General features: G+C 39.8%; 1 protein-coding gene across 9 annotated transcripts in view; it reads left to right on the forward strand.

The window, feature by feature from the left end:
• The window catches only part of SCMH1 (Scm polycomb group protein homolog 1), a 172334-nt gene that overhangs the window by 76149 nt on the left and 69183 nt on the right, over positions 1-27002 (forward strand). For 8 of the 9 annotated variants that reach the window (XM_040627450.1, XM_040627451.1, XM_008699363.2 and 5 more), the window contains 2 exons: positions 16153-16241; positions 20474-20717. In XM_040627450.1, coding sequence (XP_040483384.1) covers positions 16153-16241; positions 20474-20717 — 333 coding nt within the window. Of the gene's footprint in view, positions 1-9733; positions 9780-16152; positions 16242-20473; positions 20718-27002 lie in introns of all 9 variants that reach the window. The other variant, XM_040627455.1, reaches the window with a different exon arrangement.

Raw genomic sequence — 27002 nt, forward strand, 5'->3', positions numbered from 1 at the left:
CCTTATTATTATTAAAGATAAAATCATTAGTTCATATTGATACTTCCTACTAAAATTCAGGATAAATGGTGTTTTAATTTACTTTATCTTTGCTGTCTTAAATCTGCATCTCCTTCGTCCCACAACAAAACCCTGGTTGTCCATACCACTAATACAGTAGCTCATTTGTTTTATCATGTAGCACACCCATCAGTCTCAGAATAGCAGTAACACTCACCACCATCATAGTCACCGGCAGCGTTTGAGATACTTGCATTTCTTTCTTTCTTACCCTAAAGTGAAGTATAGTCAATAATGTGCTACAAGTTGTTTGGATTGGTTTCTCTCTGGGAGGCAGTGCTACCAACTTGATATAAACTTAGGTTCACTTGTATTTTTTTAAAGACTTATTTATTTGAGAGAGAGAGAGAGCGCGCGCACATGTGAATGGGGGAGGGGCAGAGGAAGAGGGAGAGAATCCTCAAGCAGACTCCTTGCTGAACATGGAACCCAATGTGGGGCTCAATCCCAGGACCCTGAGATCAGAACCTGAGCCAAAATCAGGAGTCAGATGCTCAACCAATGAGCCACCCAGGCACCCCTGTATTTTTTTTTATTTTTAGAGATTGCTTTTTAGAAATGTTCCTTTATAAATATGTGTGTGATACACATCATTCTTAAAATCAGATCTATGAAACAGAATATATTCAGAGAAATCCCCTTCACCTTATTCCTTTCTTCTGCCATAGGCAGCCACTTTCTCTTAATTTTATAGTTTGTACTTCATTTTTAAAAAATACAAATATATTTATGTGTATGCATGTGTCTGTGTGTGTGTACATATATACATAAGTATTTCCCACTTTCTTATATAAATGACAGTATACTGTACATATTTGTCTTAACCTTGCTTTTTTCCATTTAATGAAATATCCTAAAGTTGATTTCTTAGTAGTATGAAGATATTTCTCATTCCTTTTTATAGCTGCTTAGTACTGTATAATTCTCAATCTGCTTTATGAATCACTATTTAGAAACATCTTGGTATGCTATTAAAAAGTACAGTTGACCCTTGAACAACACAGGTTTGAACTGCACAGCTCCATTATACACAGATTTATTTCGATAAATACAGTACACTACTATAAATGTATTTTCCCTTCCTTATTATTTTCTTACTAACATTTTCTTTTCTCTAGCCTATTTTATTATAAGAATACTCTATATAATACATATACCATATAAAATATGTGTTAATCAGCTCTTTACATTATCATTAAGGCGTCAGATCAACAGTAGGCTGTTAGTAGTTAAGTTTTGGGGGAGTCAAAAGTTACACATGATTTTTGAGTGCATGGGGTGTGTGGGGTTGGTACCCCTAACCCCTGCATTGTTCAGGGGTCAACTATATAAGCTCCCAAGGATAATGGTGATGATTTAAATCACAATCTTTCAATAAATTCTCTAGAAACATATAGATCAAAAAGGAAACCAAACCAAACCACCCATAATTCATGTTTAAACATAACTGGGCGTCAAGAATACCACAGATTTCAATTATATGTTGTCTACATGTTCAGATATAAAGACCCGAAATCATTAGAGCTAGTACCTGACCCATACAGAATGAATAGTTTTATGTAAGTAGAAATTACATTTAGGAAGGGGAAGGCAATGGGGGCCTAACATAGTCAGAATCATCTCCAGGAAAAGATAGTTCAATTTAGAGTGGGAAATACTGAGAACAGAGCTAAGACCTACTTGATTAGAACATTGACTACTGGGGAATCCAAAGGAAGAGAGTGGATTGAAAGCGTGAGGGACTAGAGATAGCACTCTTGAGAAGATAACTACCTTTGGGGGAGGGTAGACATATGTTGAAGGAAAAGAAGGAAGTGAGGGGGTTGTAATTCAGAATTATACAGAAACAGAAGAGAAGCAGTCAAAAGACACACCAGTCTCCCATCCCATCGCAACAGGCTCATCTACTAAAGAAACCGTGTTTCACTATGTCAACAGAAAATTCATAACCCAAGATTCCTGCCAAAGTAGGACCTCCTGTTTTTGCTGGTCCAGGTAAATATAAGATATTTCAAATGATTAAGAAACAGCATTCAATCTCTATAAAAAGCTTCTATATGACGAAAAACCAAAGATGAGGATAAAACTGTTTTAACTACTGAAAACTCTTCCAACATCAGTGACTAACCAGAAGAAAACTATTACACAACAACCCAACTTGAATTAAACGAGTATTGACAGATATGCAAAAAAACCCATGAATCATAAATTTTAAAAGTCAGACTAGAAATGCACAATAGACAGGAAGATGTGAAAATAGAATTGCCTAAACTCAAGAAAAAATTGAAGAAAAACAAAATAATCTCAATTGCAGACTCAATTCCAGGGCGCCCGATGGACCACAGGTTTAACTGCAAATATAATAAGGGACATTGAGAAGAGAAATAAAAACAGCCAAGAGAATAAAAATAAATATTAGGAAAGGTTAAAAAGTATCAGAAAGGAACTGTTAGCTATAGAACATAGTCAATAAAGTTTCAGTATGTATATGCGAATTATGTATGCATGTATAATTGGAGTCTCTGAAGAAGATGAACAAAATAATGAAACAATTAATAATTAAAATTATAAGAAAGTTTTCCAAAAATTAAAGAAGACCTGAACCTACATATTGAAAGGGCCTACCTTTTTCCTGGAAAAATTGATTCAGATTGGTTACTCTAAGATGTATTCTAATCAAACTGTTACACTCTAAGAATAAAGAAAAACCCCTCTGAGCCTCCAGAAAAAAGGCCAAGTTATTTACAAGGGAAAGAAAGTGAAGTTTGCATCATACTTCTTTACAGCAAAGTACAAAGAAAGAAAATAAGAACGGGGGTTTTATATCTATACAAGCTGTTTTTCAGGTATTGAGATTATACTGAAACAGTGTTCAGCATGCAAGAACTCAGGAAATACTATAACCCTAAGCCCTACCTGAGGAATCCATCACAGAAAGAGCTTCATCCAAACAAGAAATGATCAATCTAAGACAAAAAGCAAAGGTGGAGACAAGAGTAGAATAGTATGGTATCGGTCTGGATCCAGTGAAGAGCGAGAACCCACACAGTAATTTGAACACTGAAAGTGTAATATAATTGTTAACTGTAATACAGGATTAGAGTATTTGGGGATTGGCTAGTCAAAAGGAAAGAGAACTCTAAAGAATATAAGAGCAGACATAAGGAGAAGCCACTACACTGGAGCTAAGATAGAGAACCCAAGGAAGGACCTCCCCTCCCCCATCCTCAAGGTGGAGATGTGGGTAGATCTTGTTGGAGGGGGCATAGCTGTGGCTCACTGAATGAGAGAAGTCACTGTGGTACCACGCAGTGGAACATGCTAGAAATTTGCCTTCTAGGGTACCTCTATGGAAAGCTGTTCCCGGAGAACTGTCTCTCTAGAGTGCTACAAAACCACCTAGGTGGGGGAGGGTGGTGGCAGCGCTGGCTACTGATACGACTGGCTGTCTGGCTCTTCAGGATATGGGCAATGGAGAAGATGGGAGTGCTGCAGGAGCCCGCCACGTAAACACACTGGAACCAGGAAGCAAACCCCCTTCCTCCTATAATATCCTTAGATGGGATCAAAGGATATCACCTGAAACTGATAAACCAAATAGGAGAAGCCTAAATGAGGAAAAGGTAAATTAAGGACATTTGAAAATACGTTAGCTAAAGGTAACCACTAAAACAAAATTCCAAAATTTCCTAATTAACAAAGGAACAAAAAGATCAAGGAACAGACCATACAGAGAAAGAGATGAACTAAATATGGAAAGCACAGTAAATAAAACATAATGTGAGAGAGTTGAGACCAAATGTGTAATTTACATTAATAAATGTAAATGGTTTTAACTTACCTGTTGAAAGAAAAACATTCTCAGAATGGTGCTCAGAGTCAGACCCAGCTTTATATTGTGTGCAGGAGACATATGTAAAATAAAGTGAATGAGAAAGACTAAAAATGCAAGGATGGCCAAGAGTATACAGAGGAAAGTCAAACAATATAATAGCAGAGATTGCAGTTCTGGTGTTAGACAAGGTAGAATTCAGACCAAGATGCATTAAACAAGACAAAGAAGCCACTTTATTTTATAATGCTTAATGGTGACACAAGTCGTAATGAAAGTGTAATAGTTAAAAACATTTCAGAGCCAAGTTACAAAGCATCTGTCTTCACAAAACAGAAATTATTATAGGTGCAAGGAGATAGAGACAGACACACTAATAAATTTAACACACCTCTCAAGGCAAGGCAGGCCAAGAGGACAAAAAGTAAAGGTATTAAAGACTTTCCTGTAAGTTGTACCAAAACATCTATTTCTTTCATTTGTACCATTCCTTGAAATAAAGTAATATGGTGCCAAAAAAAATGGAATGAATAAGGTAGATCATGTATGTGTATACGTATCAAACTCTATACCCTGCTAAATGGTGAAAACATTTAGCTGTTCCTGGAGATCTAAATTGAAATCTAAAACTCTAAACAACTCTTGTTTGAAAAGGGAAATATAAACCAAAATTGCAAAATTCCTAAAGAGTAATGACAATAAACATCACGTATCAGAATTTTGAGATTAATTAAAACAGTGGTTGGAAGAAAATTGATAGCCTTAACTACCTGACATCAATAAAAATGAAAGGATAAAAATAAGGATTTAAATTCCCAATTCAAAAGACTAGAGAAAGAGTCACAATATAAAGAAAATAAAAAGGAAGAAGAAAAATAAAGATAAAACAGAAGTTAATGAGGTAGAAAAAAAGCAATAAATCAAAATACTCGTCTTTTGGGGAAAAAATACACAAAATACACAAACCACTAGTTAGCCTATGAAAGAAAAAAAGGAATAAGCTCAGATACACAAACGTAGAGATGACAAAGGGAGGAAATAACTCTATGTAAATAAAATAGAGAAGCGAGGTGAAATAAAAAAATACTATTTGTCAAAATTAACCCCAATAGCATTATAATATTTAAACAGATACATAGAAAACATAAAAGTTTTCAAAAAATTGCACCTACAGAAAAGCACTATGTGTAGGTTATTTAACAGGAATCCTACAAAACCTTAAAAACCAGATTTTCTCCTTCTACTTAAGTTGTTGTAAGTCAGTGATACCCAAAAGAACTTTCTGTGATGATGGAAATGTTTTGCATCTGTGCTGTCCAGTGTGGTAGTCACCAGCCCCTTGTGGCTATGGAGCACTTGAAATGTGGCTACTGTAACTAAAGACCTAAATTTTTTTTTTAAAGACTTTATTTATTTATTTGACAGAGATAGAGACAGCCAGCGAGAGAGGGAACACAAGCAGGGGGAGTGGAAGAGGAAGAAGCAGGCTCCAGCGGAGGAGCCTGATGTGGGGCTCGATCCCATAATGCCAGGATCACGCCCTGAGCCGAAGGCAGACGCTTAACCGCTGTGCCACCCAGGCGCCCCAAGACCTACATTTTTAATTTTGCTTAATTGTAATTGAAAGTTAAAAAGCCTATGTGTCCTCCTCTGATTCCAACCCCCTTCATTTTTCCCTTCCTTCTCCTGATGTCCTCCCTGCTATTCCTTATGTTCCACAGATAAGTGAAACCGTATGATAATTGTCTTTCTCTGCTTGACTTATTTCACTTAGCATAATCCCCTCCAGTTCCATCCATGTTGATGCAAATGTTGTGTAATCATCCTTTCTGATGGCTGAGTAATATTCCATTGTACATATGGACCACATCTTTATCCTTTCGTCTGTTGAAGGGCATCTTGGCTCCTTCCACAGTTTGGCTATTGTGGACATTGCTGCTATGAACATTGGGGTGCATATGGCCCACTGAGGGTTTTAGAGGGGAGGGGGTTGGGGGGATGGGTTAGCCCGGTGATGGGTAGTAAGGAGGGCACATATTGCATGGAGCACTTGGGTGTTATATGCAAACAATGAATCACAGAACACTACATCAAAAACTAATGATGTACTGTATGGTGACTAACATAACATAAAAAAAAAAAAACAGGCAGATCTGTGAAAAAAACAAAACAAAACATAAAAGTAAAAAATAAAAAGCCTATGTGGCTGCTGGCTACTCTACTGGACAGTGCAGTTCTAGATCATAGAAAAGTAGGAAAACGTGCAGGTTCTTTTTATGAAGCAGGTAGAATTTTGATACCTAAGCCTGATTTAAATTACACAAGTACATACAATTTCATGTATGAATATTGTTATAAAAATCTTAAAATATTAGGAATTAGAATTCAACATATTTAAAACAATATTTTGTCAAAGCAAAGTAGTGGGTTTTTTTCTGGGAATGAAAAGAAGATTTAACTTTGGAAAAATCATTAGTGAAATTCACCATATTACGATAGCTAAGGAAGAAAGTCATCTGACCTTTGACAAAAATTAGCATTCTACCTAGGACTCATATTTTCTGATTTCACAACTTATTACAAAGCAGCAATACTCAAGACATGTGGTAATGGTATAAAGATAGACATAGATCAGTGGATTAGGTTTGAGAGTCCAGAAATAAACTCATACGTTTATGCTCCATTGATTTTCAACAGCAGTACCAAGGTAGTTCAGTGGATTCTCGACAACTGGTGAGGGCCAACTGGATATGCACACACAAAAGAATGAAGCTGGACCTTACCTCCACACTATATACAAAATTATCTCCAACTGGATAATAGTCCTAAATGTAGGAGCTATAACTGTAAAACTAGTAGGAGAAAATATAGGGAAAAGATTCATGACCTTGGAATTGACAATGATTTCTTAGAAATGACACCAAAAGCACAGGCAACAAAAAGAGAAAATAGTTAAATTGGACTGCATCACGTTTAAAACTTTTGTTCATCAATGGACAATATCAACAGTGTGAAAAGGGAACCCACAGGATGGGAGAAAATATTTGCAAATCTTGCATCTGATAAGAAGTTAATGTCCACAATATTTTTAAAAATTCCTTCAAATCAACAACAATAAAAAACAACCTAAAAACAAACAACCTGATTTAAAAATGAGCAAATGACCCAAGCAGCACCCCCCCAAAAAAAGTAAAGAACTTGAATAGACATTTCTGTAAATGGCCAATAAGTACATGAAAAGATGCTCAACATCACTAATCATTAGGAAAATAGAAATGAAAACCACACTGAGATACTATTTCACATCCATTAGGATGGCTTTTATCAAATAGAAAACAAGTATGGGGAGGATGTGGAGAAATTGGAATCTTTGTGCTATTAATGAGGATATAAAATGGTGCAGCCACTATGGAAAGCAATCTGGCGTTTCTTCAAAAAATGACAAGTAGAATTACCATTATGATTTAGCATTTCCACTTCTGGGTATATAGACAAAACAATTAAAAGCAGGGACTCAAGCAGATATTTGTATACCTGTGTTTAGAAGCATTATTCACAACAGCCGAAAGGTGGAAGAAACCCAAATGTCTGTCAGTGGAAGAATGGCTAAACAAAATGTAGCATATGCATCCAATGGGGTATTATGGAAACCGACCCACGTTACAGTGTAGATGACTCTTGAAGACATTACGCTAAGTTGAAATAAGCCAGTCACAAAAGGACAAACACTATATGATCCCACTTATACAAGATACCTCATTTAGGTAAACTCGTAGAGACAAAAAATAGAACGGTGGTTGCTAAAAGCTGGTAGGGAGGGAGGAATGGCAAATTATTGTTTATTGGGTACAGAGTTCAGTTGGGGAAGATGAAGTTCTGGAGAGGGATGGTGGTGGTGATGGTTGCACAACAGTGTGAATGTGCTTAATGCCACTTACTTTTGAGAAAGAGAAAGGGAAATATATTTACACACACATGCACATTTTATACACGAAATTACATATCTTACATACTTAGTTTTATAAGAAGAAATACAGAAATGTTAAACCAGAAAATAATGAAAAGTTTACCTATTGGGAGTGTCGGGGAATAGGGTAGAAAGTATAGCAAATGAGAGTAAGACTTCTCTGTGAATACTCTTATATTCTCTTAACTTTTGTGTTATGTAAATATTTTACTCAAAAAATAAAATTAAACCAGAAAAAAAGAACAAATCGTAAGCTAAAATTGATGACAAACGGGAACAAATTAAACTGTGTATCAAATAGATATCATAACAACATTGAAAAAAGAATTCAAATAACCTGAGCCCAGAACCTTCACGGTATACCCTTAATGGGACATATTTCAAAGAAAAAATGGAACGTCAAATAAATTCTGATGTTTTCTTAATCTTAGTGGGTTTCCCTTAATTATCTGAAGCTATTTTGCATGCATTGAAGATAGAGCAAATGAGTAAATGTGGGACAGGGAAGACGAAGAACCCTGTGGTGTAGAATTTGAATTGGAGGTGTCTATATGAACTCTTCACTTAAAAAAATGTATATAATTTTATATATACTTGTACTATAATTACATAAGCTTTATTCATTGAAAAGGTCTAGAAGTAATGACACCTCAGTAGCAGTGTGGTTTCTAAATCCCACTTTTCACTAGAGGGACTCATGGCTCCTTGGAGAAATGGTTGATTTCAATGTTAAGCAAAAGAGAAAATGTAATGTGAATTTGGAACATTCTATTATGCCAGAAAGAAAAGAATTCTCAAAGAATGATGGGGACATATCAGAAGGACACAGGAGCCAGCTTGAAGGGGCTCTGACCAGCCAAAATTGGAGCAATATGAATATCAGAATAATGAAAACAAAAGAACAATGGTATTGGCATCCATGGGTCTGTAGTGTACAAAAAAAAAATTGTAGAGTTGCAGGGAAAGGTCTAATTACAGAATGCCAGCTAATAAATAGAGAAAGAATGCTAGAAAATTACCATTTTGCAACCACCATTTCAATTGATTCAGGCAGGGATAATCAATGGCTATAAAACCATTGGGTAAAAAAGCTTATCGGAGAATAGGATATTCACATAATCTCAGTGTTTTTCCTCACTGGTTACCTATTAATTACAAAGGGAAATTATAATGAAGAAATCTGTTAGCCACTCCTTAACAAGTGATCAAATTTAGTATCATCAATAATTAGATAAACTTTATGTGCTTCTTAAAGTAATGAAAAGAGAAGTATCCAGCATCACTTGTATTTTTGTCAAAACTGTTTAGTATGAATGTAATCATAAGGGAGCAATCAGAAAGAAATCCAAGTTGTGAGATATTCTATTAACAGCTAGCCCACACTCTTCAAAAGTATCAGTTTCATGAAAAACAAACAAAAGGCAACAGGACTGTTCTAGATTAAAGGAGACTAAAGGAGCATGACAACCAAATGCAATATGTAATTCTCGATCCGTTCCTGTACTTAAAAAATTAAACAGCTATAAAGGACATTTTGGGGACAATTGAGGATATTTTTAATTAAATTTCTTGGGTATGACAATATTACAGTTTTAAAGGAGAATATCCTTGTTCTGAGGACAAATGTACTGATGTATTTAGGGGTGAAATGTCACTGTGTCTCTTTCTCACAGTTCAGATGAAAAAATGTGTGTAGATAGATGGAAAGCAAATATGGTGAAATGTTACTAGTTGTTGAATCTAGGTGAAGGGTACATAGTTGTTCATTTACTGTTTTTGCTACTTTTCTCTAGGTTTAAGATTTTTCAAAATAAGTTTAAATAAGTTATGTATATAATTATACATATATATGTGTGTGTGTTCATGTTCCCCAGGCCTCCTCTGGACCTCTCCCCAGAGTTGCTGAATCAGAATCTCTAGGTAATGGGGCTTGGGATTCTGCATGGTGAAATGACTCTCCCGAGACTCTAACGAAATTGGTCTATATTTGGGAAACATTGCTCTAGAAGAGCGTTCTTCTTGTATGATTTCTGTGTGTATGTGTGTGTTTTCTGTTCACAAAGGGAACATTCATACTCCCTTGCAGAGTCCTCCAGGGGAGAAGGTGGAAAGGTAGAATGATCCTCAGTGACATTGTCAATTCAATGCTGCCAGCCTTTTCCTCACACTCCCTTGTTTTATTTACTGACCTGTTCTACTACTCAAGACTGTGATTATTTCTTCTAGACAAGACTGTTTGGATCACTAGTTCTCAAACTTGGCTGCCAGTTAGAATCACCCAGAGAGCTCTTAAAAATTTCAGTATTTAAGCCTTACCTCAGATCAGTTAAATCAGAATTTCTGATTCTGGGTGGGACCAGTGTAGTCTTCTATCCTCCCTCAGGGGATTCCAGTGTCCACGTTTGAGAGTCCCTGGTCTAAAACAGAAGCTGGCTTCTTGTGAGGCCACTGGTCAGTGATCCGGATCCCAGTACAAAGTGCCTAGTCAGCAACCTTGGTCACATGCTCTGGGGTGTATGTGGTACCTTGACTTGAAAGGACGCTTCATATATTCCTGTCCCTGATCAGTCTTCTACTTGCTAAGTAGCCTCCAGGGCCTGTCAGTAGAAAGGGGGTTTTAAAAAGATACACATCTCATTTTGTGATCAGAGAATTTGAACTCTTTATAAGAACCTCTGGGGGTGGTTAACCCAAAAATTTAGAAAGTTACTTTAATCATGGTGTCTTAAAAATATTGACTAAACTCGCTCTTCTCTACAGCAAGGACCCTGCCAGACCCACGTATACATATACCTACCTCAAGATTAGTCACAACCCCCACCCCCAGTTAAATCAGCCTGAATTAACTTGTGTTTGAGAGTGTGTGTGGCAGCATAACAGCAATATGGGCTTAGGGTCCTGTCAGAACTAAAAGGAATCCAGTCTTCCCAAATAGTCAGGCTGGATATTCACTTCTTCCTCAGGGAAGACAGTGTGTTCAGCACCTCTCTGCAAGTTTCACTTCTCCTTTCTTTGATGCGTGGGGTAAAATTGAGATAGTCCACTCAACCTCAGTTTGGAAGCACAGCTTTTAGTTCAGTGTCATCTGACAAATACAGAAACAAGGAAAGGGAAGTAAGTTGTCTAGGGTTGTACAGTGAGTTAGTGGCATATTTCTGTGCATGAATTTGTAGATGTACATGTATGTAAAGCTTCCCTGGGAGAAGAGAATGAGTTGGGAATCATCTTGACAGCCAGAGTCTAATAACTTCACAAAGCTTGGGATTATTAGACGGGATAATGGAGAGGGTTTGGAATGGAGCCCACAACCACGCGGTTTCTGGTGCAAGTGCTGTTCTGTTACTCGCCACCAGAGGGCATGAACTTTGATTAACGCTTAGACCTGCTGATGGGCATCGAAGTCCAGAACTTCCTCAGGTCAAGGTTAGTTGAAACAGCTGGATCCTAACTTATTCAGTAGTCCCATTGTCTTGGGAATATCTGGAAGCTCCTTATAACTGATTCTTTATAAATATTTTTTAAAAGAAATCCTAGGTAAGCACAGAACACTTGCAGCATGCCCGGGTTTAGAATTAAAGAGACCTGGCTTTGTCATATTAGCTCAGCCACTTACAAGTTTAGTTATGTGGCCAATGGTGAGTTGCTCTTCCTTGACTTTTAACCTTGAATGTCAGTTGCCTCACCTGCCAGATCATTCATAAACTGCCACACCTGGTTTTTGTGAGTATTAAATGGAATAACATGGTAAAGTATCCATCAATTCTTGGTACCTGTTTACTAAGTGGAGATTTTTCCTTGTTCAGTAAAAACTCTCATGGAGTTTATATTCTAGTTGGAAAAGACATACACATTACAAAGAAAAAAGAAAGAAAATTCAGACAATGATAAGGGCTAAGGACAAGTAAAAGGGAGCAGGATTTAGGAAGCTGGTAAGATGGTCTAGGAATGCCCTCTGAGGAGATGATATTTCAGCAAAGAACTAACAAAGATTTGAGAAAGTGAAGCATGTTTGAGGCAGAAGGACACAGCTTGGTGTGTTTGAGAAACAGCAAGACCAGTGAATGGGGGGCAGAGGAGTGACAGGAGATGAGTTATGAGAAGTAAGCAAGTTCCAGACCATTTAGGCCTTGTCAACATACCTGAAGACCGTAGATTTATTTTGTGTTGTGGGATGTGCATGACAGTGATGTGATCTGATTTATATTTTTTAAAAAGCACAAACATATCATTCTGGCTGTTACGTGGAGAACAGACAGTAGGGAAGCAAAAGTAGAGGCAGAGAGTCCAGCTAGAAGGCTCTTGGAGCATTCTAGGCAGAGTGCGGCTGTGCCTTAGATCAGGAGTGGTCATTGGCGGGTGAGATCTCTTGCATGGCGAGAAACGGTTTGAAGATCCACGTGCTGTCAAGCCTTGCTGACTAATTGTATTTGAGAGGTTCTAGGAAGGGAGGGATCAGAGGTGAGTCTGAGGCACCTGGGTTTAAATAACTGGTGCCATTAAGTGAGCTGAGATGACTGGAGAAAAGAGCAAGTTGGGGGCGGGCAGTGAATTCGGAGTTCTGCTTGAAACTTACTCATTTTGAGACCTCTTAGCATCCATGGAGACTTACAGAACAAGGCAGTTGGAAATACGAGCATGAAACTCAGGGCAGAGGTTTGAGCTGGGGATATAAATTGGCAGTCCTGTATTCCAGGAGGACACTGGAGGCCAAGAAGAAAAGAATGAATGGCCAAGCACTGAGGTGCTCCCACTTTCAGAGGTTGAGATTTCTGATCCACCTGTTCTTTTCCTCACAAGCACCCCAGGCCATTGTTTATTTCAAGGAGATCCTCAGATTACTGTTTTTATTCTTCTTCTCTTCCCTCTTATACAAATTTATGACCTAAGCCCCTTTTATAGTAAAAACAGTATGGTAGGGCTAAGTGATGAAATATTTGAAGACATTAACGTGCTGATTGATAATGAAGGTTCTGGAGACAGAGGAATTGGGCTTAAATCCTGCCTCTGCTATTTACTAGCATAGTAACGTTGGATATTTTACTTCATTTCTCCTAAGCTCAGTCTTCTCGTCTGTAATGGCCAACATTTATCTAACACTTGTTATATACCAGGCTGCGTTTTAAGTCTTTCACATGTCTTAACCTATTTTAATCCTTAGAACAACCCATTGAGGTAGTTACCATTTTTATCCCACTTTATTGTGAAAGAAACTAAAGCCAGAGAGAGTTTCCGTAATTTGCCGTAAGTTACACATCAGGTAAGTGGCAGTGCTAGATTTGAATCGGTGCAGCCTGGTTCCTGAACCAGTGCTACTTTCTCGTATCTGATTCACAGAGTTGTAGTAGTGATGAAAGAGTGCGTAGCACACAGAGCCTAGCACATCGTCATGTGCAGGATAAATGTTTTCTTTGGAAGGCAGCATGGTATAGTGAAAGGGAGCCAGTTGAAGAGCCTTGGGGCTCCAGCCTGATTCTACAAGAGCAACTTATGGGACCCCAAATAAGTTTCTTAGCCTGTCTGGACTTCAGTTCTATAATCTGCACCATAAAATCTTTGTACTATATGGTCTCTGAGGGCCCTTTCTGTGTTAAAATGCTGTCTGTGATGACTGCCCAAGACAGACTATGGATGCATTTGAATTTGGAGGGGGGGTCCCATATCGCCTCGGGGGTTGGGGAATAATGTACCTCAGTAATTCCTTGGGTTGGTAACCTTTCTGTGTTGCCCTGCTGCTCTTGAAGGAACTTGCTAGGAGGTAGTGACACAGAATCGTTCAGAACCGGGAGGGCTGGAGGGAGACCGTCATGTACTGCAGTCTTCATCACTTACTACCCTGGACAAGATGTTTGTCTTGAGTTTCCATTTCTTCTTCTGCAAACCAAGGATAATAATAGTGCATACGTCATGGTATTATTTCAGATATCTGGAAAGAAATTGCATGTGAAGTATTTAATACATAATAAGCAGTCAATACGAATTAGCTATTATATTATTATTATTATAAGTGTTCCCAGAGCTCAGAGGACTTTTTTTTTTTTTTTTTTTTTTTTTTTTTATCTCTTCAAGTTCTGGGTGAGATAGAAGCTCCAGAGTAACCCATTCCTAAAAAAATGGAATTGGTGATTGCGTGGCAGGGCGCTTGTTGGGAACCGAGGACATGAATCTGAGTGTCCTGATCGTGCAGTCGTTCCTCCTGCCCCTCTCTTTTATCAAGGTGTAGCAAGCATTTCCCTAGAACAGTTGTGTCTTGCCTCACCTTGCCCGGAGGTGTAGTGAACAATTCACGGCACATCTGCTCTAGGTTTGACTTGCATCAGCCCTTGCCTGACCTAAGGAGCGTTGTTTTCCTCACACACAGACCAGGCCTGAATTTCTGAAGAAATTTAATTTTTTTTTTTTTACCCTAATCAAAGGTAAAGCGGTAGTCTAGACTCCTTTGGCTGTGAGTGCAAAAACTCAAACCAAGTCAGAGGAGGGAAAGGAGGGAGCAGGAATTACGGACTCTATGACAAGAAGTTAAGGCATTTGGACGCAGGGTTTTAAACGCTCTCAGGGCTCCCCATCTCTTGCTCCACCTTGGCTTCGTTCTCAGTTATGTCCTCCAGGGCAGTGCCAGACCTACAGACATCCTAGCCATGATCTCAGGGAAAGAAGAACCCTCCTTCAACATGCCTATCACGTCAGAAAACAGTTGACCCAACTTGGGACATACATACACACTCTTGGTGGGGGGAGTCTGATGCCTTCAAATGACATTATTTTCTGTTCCATGGCCAGGTTGGTACAGTCATGCAATAGACACCCCCACCAAATCACATAGAATTTTTCAGAAGGAAAAAAGACTAGGCAAGCAAAAAAGTAAACAGTAGCAGTTTTAGATGAAGTGACAGGAACGTGCATCACTGTCACTATTGTTGGCATAGTGAGCTGCCCCAGGACCTCTCCTGACCTTGGGGAGCTCGGATTAGCCTAGCCAGCTTTGAGACAAAAAGTTTCTATCATATGGGGTGGTAACTCTCTTATTTCCATTTTCTTCTCTCTTTTCATGTCTTCCCCCGTAATTGTAGTTATTAATTAATACTTAATCCCCAGAGCTGATTCTTCCTTTTTCATTTTACCTACACATTGATAGTTTAGCATAGTCCACAGTGTGGACTGAAGGGTCCAATGGCCTGGGTTTCAATTCTATCTTTCTCATTTGCTCACTTCGAAATCTTAAGTTTACTTTATACCTCTCTTCTCATCTATGGAATGGAGGTGGTAGCTACCTCCCTGCGTTGTCTGGAGGAGGAGTAGATGGTCTGTGGAAAGCAATCGGCACAGTGTCGCGTCCGCAGTAAAGTCCTCAGTAATAATAGTTGTTATTTCCAGCCCTGCAGCTTTGATGCAGCCTGTCTGTTGTTTTGTCAGGAATGGGAAAGCTGAGGTGGATGGAGAGACTATCAAAAAGCACTGGTTTTGAGTACCTCAGGATAGAGAGTTGAAGCCAAGTAGAAAGAAGCATTCAGTGCTGTAATTGGAAGACCTACCTACGATAACAATCTTATTTTTACAATTTATTAATTAAATGGTACGTTCTTACTGCTTTTACTTGCTGAACAACAGTGGACAATTAATCTCTCTAGGCTTCTTTTTACTTTTCTGGAAAATGTGTATTTTGGGATAGGATTATCCCTTCCATCTTCATCATTGTCTGATCCTTAATTGTTTAAGTAAAAATGAGTATCAGAAAGTGTTTTGTACTCTGTGTGTGTGTGTGTGAGAGAAAGGAAGAGAAAGTGAGACAGAGAAACAGTGAGTTAGTTTATATTGAAATAAACCAAAAAGATTTACTTGTATATTGGGTGTATCAGTTGACATATTTGGTTTCTTCTTAAGAGATTATCCTGTCTCCCCTTTCACACTCTACTGTCTAGATCATTTCCAAGTATCGGTTAATCCTATCTCACATCTATTTTGTACTTTTCAAGGAAAGCTTTTTAGACATTATAATATATATTTTATAATACTTGTCATAGAGTCAGAAAAGTTGGCTGGGGACTCTGTTCCACTGCTTACTCTGCAACATTACCTTGGGCAAGTTACATTCCCTCTCCTGTGCCTCATTTCCTCGGCTGACTAATGAGGCAATTTCTTCTATTTAACCTTTAAGTCCTTTCCTAACAGTCTGTGATTCTGTAACTATCACAGCATAGGTTGTGGCAGGAGTAGCTGGATTCCCAAGGGAAAACTTGATAGCACCACTCCCTTTTGAAACATATTTTTTATCTGTTGTCCATTATGTTTGCTGCAGGATTTCGGCTGAATGCCTCCTCTTGGCCCATGTTCCTTTTGAAGACACTAAATGGAGCAGAGATGGCTCCCATCAGGATTTTCCACAAGGTATGGTGTCCTTCAGATATCACCACTTGCTTAAGGTCAAATGCTTACATTCTTTCATTTACTAAGTCCCTGATGTCTACTTTATATTTATGGCCTGAGGATGCCTTCTCAGTACTAGTTCAGAGGGAGGATTTTTTAGTACCTTAGGAAGCAGCAACTGTCCCTGGAGGAAATTTCACTAAAGTCAGGATTCCTGGGGTTTGGGTCCCAGCTCTGCCAACAATAAGCAGTATCCTTTTGTCTTCATCTGTGAGTAGGGTTCTGTCTCACTGGGTTGTTAAGAAGTTAAAATGTGTTTATCAGTAAAACATATAAAATATAATATAAATCTGAAGGAGCTGTTCTCATCCTAGATCTTGGAATTCCCCAAGGTCCATATGCTAAACAGAGAAAGGAAGACTATTTTCTGAATGTCTGTAGCATGTTTGGAGTTGATATACACCATCTCATTTAATAACCACAGTTAATTTCTGAAGCAAGAGTTACGATTTCCATTTAATAATTAAGCAAACAATACGTTTGAATAAAGAACTTGCCCAAGATCACATGGCTAGTAAGTGGTGGAAGAGGGATGTAACACCTGTATCCATTTTTGCTTGTTTCCTAAGGCATGAAGCACTCAGTCTGCTCGCAGCTGAGTTCTGTAATGAGGTAAAGGGGGCTGAATTAGAGTTGCCTATGCTGCTAGTAAAGTCTAAATTAAACCCTAAGAGCACTATGTGATTCCCAGAATGTAGTGTACTGGGCAACTTAAAAACCCTTTCACTACAGAATATAGCAAAATGGTGGGCTGGCGGGGAAGGGAGACCAACAAATACTTTTTTACGTGCTTTGCCGAGCTACCAGAAAGTTAGAAAACTCTCCAGAGGCCAGAATGAAGGAGAACCAGTGTTAAGTGTATGTTGTGCACCTGTAAATGCCTTAAGGGGCGTTGCCAGTCTTACTTTCTAAGGATCTTTGTCTTTTAACAGCCAGGGTAGGATAGGTGAGCACTTAGCCGCATGCAAGGCAGGAAAACGGGCCTGAGACTGCCACACGGACAACCAGATCAGGCCCTTCAGCTGGTTACTCCTTCGTGGAAAGACTGTGCCTGGGGTCTACGGAGGGGTGAAGATAGAGTCACTTTCTCTGATAAAGCTGTCTTGGCCCATGCAAGTTCATGGTACAGATATAGTGCCTGTGTTGTCTGAGAACTTCAGAGCTATATGGAGATATTTCTGAGTGCCTGCAGAGGCAAACCCGAAGTCTCTCTAGACGGTTTAGTTGCTTTCAACCCAATGTCATAGAAGTCCCAAAAGTGAAGCACACTAAAGATGAGTGTTCATTTCAGAATTCCAGAGCCCTCAAAAACTCTCGAAATAAATCCAACATGATGGGACATTGGTAGACCCAACAAACAGTAAGGCTATAACCCAAGGGCTTTCAGATAATAGAAACAGCAGATAGAGATTATAAATTAAATATTTAAAAATGATTAAAGAATGAAAAGAAGGATTTTAAAAATTGAGAGAAGTACAAAACCCTATTTCTAAAAATATTTGAAAAAAAGCAAACATCTAGAAATGAAACTTAATGATTAAAAGAACAAATTAATGGGCAAGTATATAAGAAACCAGGATTTACATAAAGAATTAACTGAAAGACATGTGTAAGGACTTTGCCCAGAATGCAGTGCAGAGAGATAAGGAGATGGAAAATATTAAAGAGAAGAGACAGGAGAATAGTATTAGAAGGTCCAATATATGCTGAACATGAACTTCAGAAAGATTAATTGGAAGGAATAGAGAATAGAGATATCCAAGAAGATAATAACAGAATTTTCCAGAATGCGTAATAAGACAAATACATAGCTTAAAACGTCACGATATGATGGAAGTCCAAAGGAAAGATCTGAACAAGTAGTCACAGGTGGGCTGGCAGCACATTTCCAGACAGTGGCAGTACAAGCCAAAAGATAATAGAATAGTGCCTTCCAAGCACTGAGAAGAAAATTGTTGTCCACCTACAGTTTTATACCTAGCTACATTGTTATTTCAGAAGAATGTAAAATCAAGACGTTTCCAAACAAACGATACAAGTAGTTACTAACATAGATGCTAAAATAATGACTGAAAATAGATATCTGGAAGAAGATAATTGAACCCAGAAAGTAAGAGTGGAAGAAGTAGTGGTGAGGAAAGGTTGCTTGACATGTGGGTAAAGCTAATGAAGCATTGCCTGAAACTGTATAAACGAAGTGTAATAACAGTGTGGAGCTGAATTATGAAATACCTGTTAACTCAGGAGTAGGTAAAATAGTCTAAGGCCCTTCTGTTTTCTGGGACTGTACATAAAGGTGACTTTAGATTTAATTATTAATTATGTCAACTCTGCAGTTAGAATCTTACGGGGATGACCCACTGAAAGACTATAAATAGAATGGTTAACATTCAGTGGAGCAGTGGAGAGGGAAGCAAACTCCATTGATTGTACAGGAGAAAAAGGAACAATCAAGTTACATAGAAAGTAGGCAGTATGATAATTGTAATTTAAATACATCAGTTATCACAAAAATGAGCTTAAACTCGTCAGTTCAGACATACATTAGATTGTTTTTAAATCTAACTACGTGCTGTTTACAAGAGACACTGCTACAGTAGGACGCTGAAATGTTGGAAGGAAAAGCAAAGATAGCACTAGGCAAATCTTGGTCAGAATGGAGCCGGTGCTAACCATACTGACACTCGGCAAGGAGAGTCTGTGGCTGAAAGACATTCTGAAGAGGCCACTGTCTAATGATAAAAGAGTACACGCTCCTGAAAACAGTGCCTCGGATATGAAACCAAAATTTGACAGAATTTGGACAAATTGGAAAATCCACAATTGCCACGGGATATTTCAGTAAGTGTCTCTCAGCAATTGATAAATCAAGCAGATGAGGAAATTGACGTGTCAATCAGTGTAAGCTCTCAGTATTAAATCGGCTGATCAGGTTTTAAAAATCCGTTGCATTTCTATTTAATAGCAACAAGTGGCTTGAAAATAAAATTTTAAAAGGTAGCACTTATGATAGCAATAAAATTATAATATGCCTAGAAGAACGTTACTAAAAAGCATGAGATATTTATAGAGAAAACTTAAAAATTTGTATTAAAGAAGGAATCTACATTAAAAAATGCTTAATAAATGAAAACTATCATGTTCATGGTGATAGGCTGAATATCATTTATACAAGGGTTATTTCTTCCTAAATCTATAAATTCACTGGGATTCCAGTCAAAATCCAAATAGGGGTTTTCTGTGTCCTTGAAAAGCTGATTCTATGAAATCAGCTTTCTTATGAAGGATCATGTGAAATTCATGTGAAAGATGAAGGAGAAAGAAGAGCCAAAGCCATACTAAAAAGTGATGAAGTAGGGGACTTTTTCTACCACATGTCCGTTTAATAAGACGGTGTTATTGGTGCAGGGTCAGAGTGTAAGACCAGGGAAAGAACAGAGCTGTACAACACTTCTTGGGAACTTTATCTTTGCAACTACATTGCGAATCCACATTGCTAGAGAGCGAGCAATGTTACAACCACTTAGGAGGGCAATTTGAGAGTATTTATTAAAGCATAAGATGTATATATCTGTCCTGTAATCCAGCAATTCTCCCACGTATGTGCCCTCGAGTAACCCTCCCACATGTGTGCGGAGGAACAGGTGCAACAGTGGTCATTAAAACTCTTGATAGTGAACAGTTACAAACCATCTTCAATGTCCGTCAGAAGAGAATGATTAAATAGTGATATACACATATAATGGAGTACTATTAGCACTTGAAATGGATTGGAGCTGAATTTATCAACATAGGTAAATTTTCAAAAGCGTAATGTTAACCACAAAAAAAGTCATAGAATATGTACAGTATAACGTCATTTATATAAAATTTTAAAGTACGCAAATAGATGTCTATATATATCGTAAAATATGAAAACATGCATGAGGAGTGGGCACAAAAGAGATTCCACTTTATCTGTTACCTTTTATTTCTTAAAAAAAAAGTCTGGATCAAAAATGGTAAAATGTTAGGGCTTAAGAAATAATACTTTGGTAACCTTTGAAATTCATGTAAAACAAAAACTACACCTTTGCTTTAAATCTTATAGAGCAGCCGGTCACTTTGTCATCATCCAATTTGGTAGCAGTCTTTTGGCACACCCAAGCCTCTGTCTTTGCATCTAGGTCTGCATGTTTCTGTTTCTCATCTAGGAACCACCATCGCCTTCCCACAACTTCTTCAAAATGGGAATGAAGCTAGAAGCTGTGGACAGGAAGAACCCTCATTTCATTTGCCCAGCCACTATTGGGGAGGTGCGGGGCTCAGAGGTGCTTGTCACTTTTGACGGGTGGCGAGGGGCCTTTGACTACTGGTGCCGCTTCGACTCCCGGGACATCTTCCCTGTGGGCTGGTGCTCCTTGACCGGAGACAACCTACAGCCGCCGGGCACGAAAGGTAAAGGCTTATCTGTGAGCTCTGGAAATCAGGACCCGAGTCGGGAAGGGGGATTGCCTGGATCTCCCACGGGCAGCATCTCTTCGATAAACCTCACTAGTAGGCAACTGAGGTAAAAACCTAGGTCTACCCTAGAGTAATCACAAACAGTAAGACTTAAATGTCAGAGGAAGTGAGATGTGGAGTTTGTTTATAAAGTAAAAGTTCCTCCTGTAAATATCCTGGTTTATTCTCACGCACCCAGCCTCTCCTCTCTGTCACTTTGGTTTCTGACCTGTTCCAGAGTCTGAGTAGTACCGTCTCCAGGTGCACCTCTGTCTCAGGTCTCAGGGGCTGTGTCTGTGAGCTGGGGTAGCACCGTGTCATCAGAGCACTTGAACAGCACGATGGGAAAAGCATGAGCTCTGCAGCAAGACAGACGTAGGTTTGAGTCCCAGCTCTGCCTTTTTTTTTTTTTTTTTACCAGCCACGTGGCTTTGGGCAGTTAGTTCACCTCTCTAAATCCCAAATTCCTCGTGCATAAGAGAACACCTGCTTCATAAAGTTATTGTGAGGAATAAATGAGATGACATGGGTAAAATGCTTACATAATACCTGACAAATAGCCAGTGCTAAACAAACGTTTTTATTATATTACTGTTGCTCTTATTATAGTTATTATAGGCTATATTATATTTATTATAATTACTATATAATATATATTATATTATGCCACATTATTATTATAAAAATAACCACTCCCAATGGAAGAGTATATATAAAATACTGGAAGAGTACCACAGAGTAGTTGAATAGTAAATTCTATCTCTAATGATGATGATGTTGGACATCATCTAGGGTAGAGTTTGAGATAGCTGCGTCTCATCCCTGAAGTCTAAAGGTGCTAGTTAATCTGAGGAATTCGAAAGCCACCCTTCCTGCTGTCTCTCAGTCTCTTTTCTTTTTTTCTTTTTTTTTTTTTTAAGATTTTATTTATTTATTTGACAGAGAGAGAGACAGCCAGCGAGAGAGGGAACACAAGCAGGGGGAGTGGGAGAGGAAGAAGCAGGCTCATAGCGGAGGAGCCTGACGTGGGGCTCGATCCCAGAACGCCGGGATCATGCCCTGAGCCGAAGGCAAACGCTTAACCGCTGTGCCACCCAGGCACCCCTCTCAGTCTCTTTTCTAAGCCTCTGTCAATTTCACTCATTCAGGGCGCCTGATATTTATTGAGCACTTAATTGTGAGCCAAGCTGAGAATACAGCAGTTACAAAGATGAAAAACGTCTCTGCCCTCCTGGAACTTCTGTTCTAGTGGGATGAGACGGTTGATAAGCACCGAAATCAAGAAATAAACAAGGTGATTTCAGATTGTCCGTTTCTCCTCAGGAATAAAGTATGATGAGGTAGTGACAGTGAAGGAGTGATCGTGAAGGGAGTTTTTGTTTAACAGCTTCATTGAAGTGTAATTGAGTGAAACAAATAGCACGTATTTAAAGTTGGCCGTTTAGAAAGGTTTGACGTATGTACATCCATGAACCCGTAACCATAGTTGACATAATGAACATACCCATCATGCCCAAAAGTTTCCTTGTTCCTCTTGGTGGGGGAGGGGAGATTGTTTAGATATAGTCTCTTTTCAGGAAAATTTGTCTGAAAAGGTGATATTTGAACTGAATGACAAGAAAGGGAATTCCAGGGAAGGAGGGGACATACATATCCTGGTGCTGAGACACGAATGAGCATATGTGTTTCAGGGGCAGAGAGAAGCCTGCTCCTACCGTAATGCACTGTGTGAGGAGGAAAGTGGCAGAAGCCGGTAGGACCCCGAAAGCCAGCGTGAGAATTGGATTCTATTCTAAACATAGTGTGGAATTGTTAGAGGGCACTCTGGGGGGGGAGTGACAAGATCTGGGTTACTTTTAAAAAGTCACTTGCACTTATATCCAGAATTCAACTCAACAATGAAAAAAACAACCCAGTTCAAAAATGGGCAGAGTGTGAATAGACATTTCTCCAAAAAAGGTATATAAAAGGCCAATAAGCACTTACAAAGATATTCCACATCATGAGCCATTAGGGAAATGCAAATCAAAGCTGCAAGGAGACACCTCTTCACACCTATGGGTATGATGTCATCGAAAGGCAGTAACAAGTGCTGGCGAGAATGGGGAGGAGTTGGAGTTCTCAGACATTGCTGGTGAGAGGGTGAAATGGTGCCGCCACTTTGGGAACAGTTTGGAAGTTACTCAAAATGTTAAACATGGAGTTACCTGTGACCTGGCAGTACCACTCATGGGTATACACCCAAGAGAATAGAAAACCTTTCTGCAGAAAAACGTATCTCGAATGTTCATGGCAGCATTATTCATAGTAGCCAAAAAGTCTAAGTAGCCCAAGTGTCCATCATGTGACCAAAACACAAATAAAATGTGGTCTCTCCATATGAAATACTGTTTGGCATTCAAAAGGAATGAAGTCCCAAAATACGCTCCACCACAGATGTACCTTGAAAAAACTTATTCTTTTTTTTTTTTTTTTTTAAGATTTTATTTATTTATTTGACACAGAGAGGAAGAGAGCAAGCACAAGCAGGGGGAGTGGCAGGCGGGGGAGAAGCAGGCTCCCCGCTGAGCGAGGAGCCCCATATGGGGCTTGATTCCAGGACCCTGGGATCATGATCTGAGCTGAAGGCAGCTGCTTAACCAACTGAGCCACCCAGGCGCCCCTGAAAAACATTATTCTAAGAGAAAAAAAGCCAGTCACAAAAGACGGACGCAGGGCATGACTGCGTTTGTGTGGGATGCGCAGGAGAGGCAGCAACACAGAGACAAAAGTAGATTAGTGGTTGCCAGCGGCTTGGGGGAGAGGGGAGATGGGAAGTGACTTGGATCAGTGCAGGGTTATAAATGGGCTCTCAAATTAGATAGGGATGATGTTTGCCATTCCGTGTATCTGCTAAAAACACTGAATTGGGTGAGTCTTACGGTACGTGAAGTATCTATCAATAAAGCTGTTATTTAAAAAATCACTCGCGCTGCTTATGGGTGACACCTGGTAACTGGATGAGGCAGAGCTGAGGGTTGCTGGGATTAGGTGGGTGGCACTGAGGTGGCGAGCCCTTGCGATGGGGGCACGGCAGCGGGGAGACACACTTCTTGCCTCAGGAAAGCGCTCCTCGTCTCCCTGCTTCAAGAAACAAGTGCCCTGAGGTTGCTGTGAGAAATCCACTGCTGTCGCTCTGGAGGCAGTATCTCTGGGGAAGCAGCAGGAAGAGACGTGCCTCGGAGGTGGTAGGCGTCCTTTTTGTTTACTTGAGACAAACAGGATAACCCTCGGTGCTCCAGGCTGTGTCCAGGGAGTAGGGTGATTTTCTCGGTCTCCTGCCTGGAGAACTGTGTTATTTTGATTGGTAGATCTCTTAGAGCCGTTAGGCTGCTCTTGAGAGCCGGGAGAGCCAGAGCCTTCGTGCCCAGGAGTTGCTGGGCGGGTGTCCTTCCTGACTGTGCACCCTGATGATAAGAAATATGACTCGCTACGTGGCTGATACTTCCAGAGGTGTTTGCTGACTGTTTCCATCCTCTTCTGTGTGTCCGCGGATAGCTTCGATTGGTAACAAAAGGTGACCAGAAGGCTCAGAAGGGGGGGAGAGACCTTCTTCCAGCTGGCATTTCCAGAGTGGGTCATTCGGTCATCATTGCAGCAGCCAGGGCTCCTCCGGTGCCTCCCTCGCCCCCCTCCTCATGTGCTCAGTAGGCTTTAGAGTGTAGCTTTCAGTAACGGCGGAACTTCAGCCACCTCGGTGTCCTGGCTAGGGAGCAAGTGATCCAGTGTGGAAAAAATGCAGTTACTCAATTCATTTCTCAAAACAAGATGTTCTCTCTGTGTGAGCCTGTTCTCTTTCTAATCATACTGGCTACTGGCTCCTCCTCCCTTCCTACCTCCGGTCAGTAGTGGGCAAATGTTAAATAACTCAAAGTAACATGAGATAGTTTCTTGCTCACAATGAGTAGGGGGAAAATACTGATTTTATTTAATGTTCTTTTACATGCATTATTTCATTTTATCTTCCTGGTATCTCTGAACTAGATTTAATTATTCTCAGATACATTTTATTTATGAGGAAACCGAAGTCCCTCTACAAGCCCTGCAGTGCATTAAGTGACTTAGTTCTATTACTATCTGAGTCTAGAGGGAGGAGTCACGGAGATCTACCAGGAGGGCCCTTTCGAGCCATATTGCCTTCACATGTCTCCCCTGTACTCTCCCCATTCTCCTTCAGGCTTTCTTCAAAGCTTCATTTGAGACCCTGGATTTTGGCTTCCGGATCCTGATACGAAATAGGAAAGAAGCCGTGTTGTATACAGTGAGAGCTTTGAAATGGGGTCTCGTCCCAACTGGGCCACAAACTTGTCTTATGTCTTTGAGCAAGTGAGTCCTTATGTGAGAGGTCGAACTAGGCAACCCTTGAAGGCCTTCCCACCCTGTGATACTGTCCGTTCCTGCTCTTGGATATGGGTGACAGGTGACTTCTGTGACTATCTCCGGCTTGATTCCAGGTCCAGCTCACCTACCACCTTGCTCTGCCTTCCACCTGCCTAGGGCTTTGCCTCTCTGACTCCTGCATGCTGGCTGTTTCTCCCTTGCTAAGAAGCAGTATCCTTATTAGAGCTCCTGGACTCCTGGGGCCCAGCCAGCTCCTGTAAGCAGCAAATACCAAGCTTGCAACTAATCCAGGGTACTTGGTTATAAAAGGCAGAAGCTTTTTTTTTTTTTTTTGAACTCCTCGCTTTTTGTGTGTGTGACGTAATATCAAACTGAAACAGAGGCAAACTTTACTTTTTAAATTTTAAAAAAGAGTTCAGTCCACTTGGCATGACTCTGATGCGTAGTTAGGCTTTTCACTGTCATAACCATCCACCTGAGTCCCCCTCACACTGATTTCAAGTGTGCGAGCCCATTTTAGATTAGAGCGTAGCTTCCTATGCAGTTTTACAATAGGAAGAGAACGTGAGATGAGAGCTATTTCATCTTTACATTTTTATTATAAATTAATATATTGCTATCTGGATTATACTTCAGTCTCTTATGACTTCACAGAATGTAAACTGGTCTGGCTGCTGTCTCTATGCTGAAACAAATACAGGAGTCCACGAGAGGTGCTGCCCTTGGGCACACCTGCTGGAGGAAAAGGTCAGCCCGGCCTCTTCTGCCCTTTCATTCCACCCTTTCTACCTGTGGCGTCCTACCAAGAGAACACTTCAGATCTGACTCAGTACTGTGGTTGAGGTGCAGGAATGTTACTCAGGTCTAGAGAGTAAGAATTTGATGCTTAAAAACAAAACTTTCAGAATTTCTCTTCCAGTTTTTTCTATGAAACATATACAAAGTATTTCCCATACTTTATGGATGACCTCTTCCTCTTGTAAAACTACATAGGAAACTATACTGTAGTCACTTTGGGGGTCTGGGTCAGAAAAAGGGTTGGTTAAATTGTAATCCTAAACTATTCAGGGAAAGACTAGGGTAGAGGCAAGAATAACACAACTCAGGCTACACCGTAGGTCACAGCCGATTTTCTTCAACCATCTAGCCATTCATTTAAGTTCTATCAAGTCACAGCTGAGTGCTAGTCACTGGCCTAATTGATGGAGCTTCTCCTTTTATAGAATTTACAGTTTGGGGAGCATATAGACAAATAGAGAATTATAGCTTTGAAGTAATGAAGTACAGAAGAGCCCATAACCTAGTTTGGAGGTTAGAAGGTGGGGGTCAGAGGAGGCTTCCAAAGGAAGTGACATCTAAGCTGAAACCAGAAGAATGGGGCGATGGAAGAAAAAGTCTAGCAGTGGAAACAGAGGAGTGGAGGCCCAAGATTTAAAAAAAAAAAATGTGTTGAGGACCTAAAAAATGTTTAAACAACTAGATTGTAGAGTGTAAAAGAGGACTAACTAGAAAGAGGAAAGGCTAGGCAAGTAGCCAGGAAGTGCACGGGTCCCCTTTTAGACCAGTTTAGAGATCGGGGTCTTTGTCCTAAAAGCAATGAGAGCCATCAATGGGCACTCATTAGTAGAGTTAGAGGTCAGATTTGTGTTCTAGAAGAACCATTGTGGCAGCAGTGAGAGGACAGGTGGCTTCCAAAAGCTGGAGGTGGAGATGTCCGTTAACGAGCTGTTAAAATATTCCAGTGAAGGAATTGAGGCAGCGACATTGTGGCAAAAAGGATGAAAAGACTGGGGGGCATATTCTTTGAATAAAGAAACCAAAATATGCATTCTTACAGTTCAACACCTGTCGCAGCTGTTT

Source organism: Ursus maritimus, unplaced genomic scaffold, assembly GCF_017311325.1.
Source record: "Ursus maritimus isolate PB19 unplaced genomic scaffold, ASM1731132v1 scaffold_12, whole genome shotgun sequence".
In the NCBI taxonomy this organism is placed as follows: domain Eukaryota; kingdom Metazoa; phylum Chordata; class Mammalia; order Carnivora; family Ursidae; genus Ursus; species Ursus maritimus.